Below are 5,043 nucleotides of genomic sequence, written 5' to 3'. Positions count from 1 at the left end.
ACAATGAAAGAACAACTGATTAAAAGGCCAAATCTCACAAGGTGCCAATTGAAAGAAAAAGTCACGCTATCCTCCGGCCAGCTCAGATCAAAAGGGGAACAACCTGTTCAATTCTCTCAGCCAGGGCCAATTTTCAATTTCTTCTTTCTGCTTCTCCTCCACCACCCCCTGCCCGCCAGCCCACCTGTGTGGGACTGTCGTTGTCCTTCCCAACTAGTTGCCAATAAAGTTGGTACAAAGTGACCTTGAGCGGCTTCCCTACTGCCCCGTTTCCCCGCCTTCTCCATCCGGGTGCCGCGGCGCGGATAAGAGCCGGACCGCGCCTGCGCGCCGCGCGCCGCTCCTTCGACCTCTGCCGCCGCAGTTGCCGCCGCCACCTCCCGGGAAGGTAAGCGGAGGGCGCGACAGCCGGGCCTGGCCCGAACGGAGCGGCGTCCAGCCGGGATCCATTCATTCTGCTGGCGCCTTGCTGGACGAGGGCCCGAGCCGACGGCGTGCTCCGGAGCCCGCGGGACGTGGGTGGGAAGGACGGGCCCTGGAGGGCACTTGACCTTAAGCCCCTTTACTTCCGCAGAGGGGAAGCCCAAGAGCCCACGTCGCCATTCACTCACGTCCTCCAGCCGCGCCGCCCCGAAGACTGTAAGATGTTCGCCTGCGCCAAGCTCGCCTGCACCCCCGCTCTGGTGCGTAGCCCAGGCTGGGCCGGGACGCGGAGGGCCGAGCTCTTGGCCCGGAGCGTCCACGTTGTTGAATGGGGCGCGGCACACCAACTTCGGGGGACAGTTCACCCCTTCACCTCTTACCCTCTGTGGCCTCTCCTGCCTTTCCTTCTGATCCTGGGGCACCTCGCTCGGCTCCTCCCCACCAGTAGGGCGGTGGGGCGCAGCCGCGGCCTAGTTGTCACGCTTCGTTCGCTGTAGGTCAAACCCTCCTTGCAGCTAGTGCCGGAGCGGCCCCCTCCCCCACCTCCTCGGTGACTCTGGGGTTGGGGTCGGCGCGAAGGTTGGGGTGCTGTTAAGGATGCTGGGGGCCCCTGAGGCCTACTTGACCGCATTAGCGTTTTCCATTGCCTATCTGTAGGTCAAACTCGCTGCTGCAGAAGGAGGGACTTTGCCTCACCCTGTGTGGGCGGAGGAAGGTGGTGGAGGAGTCGAAAGTCTTTCTTCCTGCCTCTGGCTGTCATTTCCATAACCATTTTGGAGGCTTTAGGTGAAGTGAGGATGTGGGGGACTTGTCTTAGAGAATCAAGTCTTGGTTCTGAAGGGATTTTCTGTGACCTTAGTTTAGTGGACGGTCAAGGGCAGAGACGCTGGACTGCGAGACATTCCTTATGGTCAGAGTATTTCCCCGATGATTCGTACGTTGGTACAGAATTGCTTAAACTGCTTTTTTATTTTATAATTAACGGACATATAGGAATATCTTGGAAGTTGTGCGACTCATATTAACTGATGGGCTATTTTAAATGACAAGCTTTTCTAGCAACACTCCGATGTACTTGTTGCTGCACATAAGTTTACTGAAGAATGTGGCATGTTTATTGCTGTTCTTCTGATCTGAGTTGTGGCACCACAGTAACTGAAAATCTAAAAATAATGCTTTCTTTCCACCAATTGTTCTTAGAAGTTTTATTCAGATTATTACAAATAGGTTATGTACCACACTTTAAACTTTAATTAGCAACTTTAGAACTATTAAAATACCTTCATGGACTGAAAATAATCAAACAGCAAGATACCAGACAATACAGAGAAGTCATAAGCTCTCTGATTCATTTTTGCTGCTTGCTTTTTTAGAACTCCTGGTACAAGAAGGGTCATTGAAGTCTTATCCACTGTTAATATTTGGAATATTTTTTTCATTCATAGATCCGAGCTGGATCCAGAGTTGCATACAGACCAATTTCTGCATCAGTGTTATCTCGACCAGAGACTAGGACTGAAGAGGTAATAGCAGTAGTAATAGAAATTGAGTAACCCTACCAAGTAAGTCCTGTGGTTTTAATCAAAGGGGAGGAAAAACCTCATTTGTGAATTTGAGAGCAGTCTTTTTCCACCCTTTTGTCAAAAAAGTAGTGCAGAGGATAAGCCAATGAAAGGAACTTCTGTATCCAAAACTTACCTACTTGAGTTGTCCAAGAAATGGAGTTCGTCTGTATGTTTAAATACATGGTTTTGAATGCCTGTATTTAAGATTACACTTGCTACAGTTATTGAAAAGCCTGCCCTACCAAAAAGCATATTCAAATACACTGTCTCTTAATTTTCAACAGCCTTATAATAGATATTGTTCTCCCTATTCTACAGCTTTGGAATTATTCTAAACTCTTGATTTTTCCATTTATTCAGACTCAGTTACAAAACAGAGAAGTAGCTACCATTTACAGGATAGTAATTAAAATAGCCACTTGTGATTATTGATTTGACCTTTGCCTTTATTTCCTTTTGTCTAGGGCTCTACGGTATTCAATGGGTCCAGGACTGGTGTGTCCCACCTAATCCAAAGGGAGTTTCAGACCAGTGCAGTCAGCAGAGATATCGATACTGCTGCCAAATTTATTGGTGCAGGTGCTGCCACTGTGGGAGTGGCTGGTTCTGGTGCTGGTATTGGAACAGTCTTTGGCAGCCTTATCATTGGTTATGCCAGGTAATTTCTATCACCAAATAAGCTACTTTAAGAGCATGTTTGACATAGTTGGAAACTTGGAAAACTAGTCAGATAATAAGTACTTTGTATTAAGGGCCAACTCCGTGTCTTGCATTGTATTTTGAGGGCTTTGCATGCATGAGCCCACTTAACTCTCACAACACCCCTTGGAGATATACTCCAGGTTACCTGTGAGGGATGAGCAACGTAGAAATTACACTGATTGCCCAAGTAGCTAGTAAGTGTCAGAAAATAAATTTTAATTCTGACTTCAGAGTCTGTACTCTTGATTATGAAGCTGTTTTTGGAATATAGTTAACAGCACAGTCTTTAGAAGTATCAACTTCGTTTTATTTAAGACCTTATTTCTAAACTCTTAGATCTTAAGAGTACAGAACATACTTTCACAGGGATAGCAAATATGTCTGAACCCCTTAAAATGGATGAAGACTAACCATGTATATTGACATACAGAGTTAGCTTCCTACCTTTTCCCCATGTGATTAGGATTGAGGAGAAAGGAATATCAAAGGCAGAAATAAAAGAGAGCTGGGCAAATACTTTTCCAGGACTCACCCAGTTTACAAAGATCCCACAGTAATAATCTGATTCTTTAGCATTTACCAAACATTCTGAAATTCATTAATATTTCAGAGTAACAATTATATGTGTTGTATCTCTTTTAGAAATCCTTCGCTGAAGCAGCAGCTGTTCTCATATGCTATCCTGGGATTTGCCTTGTCTGAAGCTATGGGTCTCTTTTGTTTGATGGTTGCTTTCTTGATTTTGTTTGCCATGTAACAGAAATTACTGCTTGAAATGTTGGCATTCATATTAATTACGGATGTAATTCTGTGTATCTTACTGTGACTCCGAAAACTATAGTGTTGGTGTCATGGAAATGTACGTTATTTCCAAGGTCATTTCATTAAAGGTAAAAACTTTAATTTTTGCTGTGATTTGTACTTACCTAAATTTAGATCATCATAAAGAAGAATATGCATTCAGATAGATGGTGTATAAGTCAGAGGAAACTACGGCTGTTGGCCCATGATGAAAAAGATCCAATTTCATGAAAATTCTCTTGTATAGTATTCTGCATATTGTAATTTGTAGGGCTTTTGGTTATCCATATAAAGGAGAAATATGTGTTTTCAGCTTCTATGAAACATGATAAATTAAACCAAAATAGTTAATTGCTTGAGATGGTTTTGTGTTTTTAAGAGCTGACATGAGTTATAGGGTCTAGCAGTACCTAGGAGCAGAATTACTTTCCAAGACTAACTTGGCTAGTATTACACAGCTGGATCTAAAAATAAATGTCAGCTTTTTAGGAATTGAAGTCTTGTTAAACTGGGGGGAGGGGTTGCTTTTCAGTTAGGTCTCACATTTAGCAATTAAGTGTCCTATAGCAAAGTAGAGTTTCTAAGAAGAAAATCTAATTAGCATCTAGTTTCTTACTTGAACAAGGCTCTCGTTAAAAACCAAATACCAAAAAGTAAGCTGAATTGGCTATATTTTTAAAGCCAAAAGTTGCTAAAGCATTGGTTATCACTAGAATTTGGGGATGCTAGTTGATTCAACAGTACTTTGTTTCTAATACTACATGGAGTATGTTGAAGAATATAGAAATTGTACCTGTAAGATTTGATGTCTAGACCTTGGGAACCAGTTGTGGAAGGACAAGGGTATGTGCATCACACAAGTGCCACTCCCTGTCCTAGGAACTTAATGTATCTTAGGTAATTTAGTCCTCGATGACAATCTTCCATAATTAGGGAGGAAAGATGAAGAGAAAAAAAGGCCCAGAGGGGTTAATTCCCCAAATCCCATAGCCATTAAGTGGCAATGTCAGGGTCCAGATTCAGACCTTCCTTGATTCCAAAGCCCATGCTTTGATTTTTTTTTTTTTTGCTTTTTCTTTCTTTCTTCCTTATTTTTTTTTTTTTTTTTTTGTAAGGGATGACAAAGGAAAAGCTGATTTGGGAGAAACTGTTTTGTTATAGAATTTAAAGCAAAAAATGGAAGTATAATTTTACAGATAGCCTTGTGGGCTTGAAAAGAGGAAAGGAACGGTGTTTGGTATGGAGTAGATTTGAATAAAAGCAGTGCAGAGCAGCAGTAAGAACCCAGCTCCCGATAGTTACCTGAGTTGGTAATGAACCTCGTTAACCTCACTTTATGACTACCCAGTAATATTGGAAAGTTTGTTAACACAAACTCATAAAGAGCAGTGAGGATTATTCAAGTCTGGTTATTGACAAGAAGAAATGACAGGTCAAAGGGGCTCTAAGCAACAGCAAGCCAGCACATTGTTCAACAGGCTGACCTATGAGCTTCAAACTGGGTAAGGAATGAGTAGAGCCACGATAGTGACAAGTTGGAATAAAAGAGGCT

At 43.0% G+C, this 5,043-nt stretch overlaps 1 protein-coding gene across 1 annotated transcript; it reads left to right on the top strand.

Annotated features, from left to right (window-relative positions):
• The first annotated feature begins 307 nt into the window (after positions 1-307).
• Positions 308-3,850, top strand: ATP5MC3 (ATP synthase membrane subunit c locus 3). Its single transcript, XM_030326415.1, has 5 exons — positions 308-388; positions 575-683; positions 1,869-1,946; positions 2,453-2,646; positions 3,333-3,850. Exons 2-5 carry the CDS (start codon positions 645-647, stop codon positions 3,445-3,447), a joined length of 426 nt encoding a protein of 141 aa, XP_030182275.1. The 5' UTR covers positions 308-388; positions 575-644; the 3' UTR covers positions 3,448-3,850.
• The last annotated feature ends 1,193 nt before the right edge of the window (positions 3,851-5,043 follow it).

Source organism: Lynx canadensis, chromosome C1 (genome assembly GCF_007474595.2).
Source record: "Lynx canadensis isolate LIC74 chromosome C1, mLynCan4.pri.v2, whole genome shotgun sequence".
NCBI classification, from domain to species: domain Eukaryota; kingdom Metazoa; phylum Chordata; class Mammalia; order Carnivora; family Felidae; genus Lynx; species Lynx canadensis.
Note: the sequence above shows the minus strand (reverse complement) of the source record. Positions and strands in the feature narration are given on the sequence as shown.

Excerpts from the sequence above, each read along its gene's own strand:
- ATP5MC3 (XM_030326415.1), top strand. The coding sequence starts at position 645 with ATGTTCGCCTGCGCCAAGCTCGCCTGCACCCCCGCTCTG. Across the intron at positions 684-1,868 it reads TCGCCTGCACCCCCGCTCTG|ATCCGAGCTGGATCCAGAGT; the intron begins GTGCGTAGCCCA and ends TTTCATTCATAG. Across the intron at positions 1,947-2,452 it reads CAGAGACTAGGACTGAAGAG|GGCTCTACGGTATTCAATGG; the intron begins GTAATAGCAGTA and ends CCTTTTGTCTAG.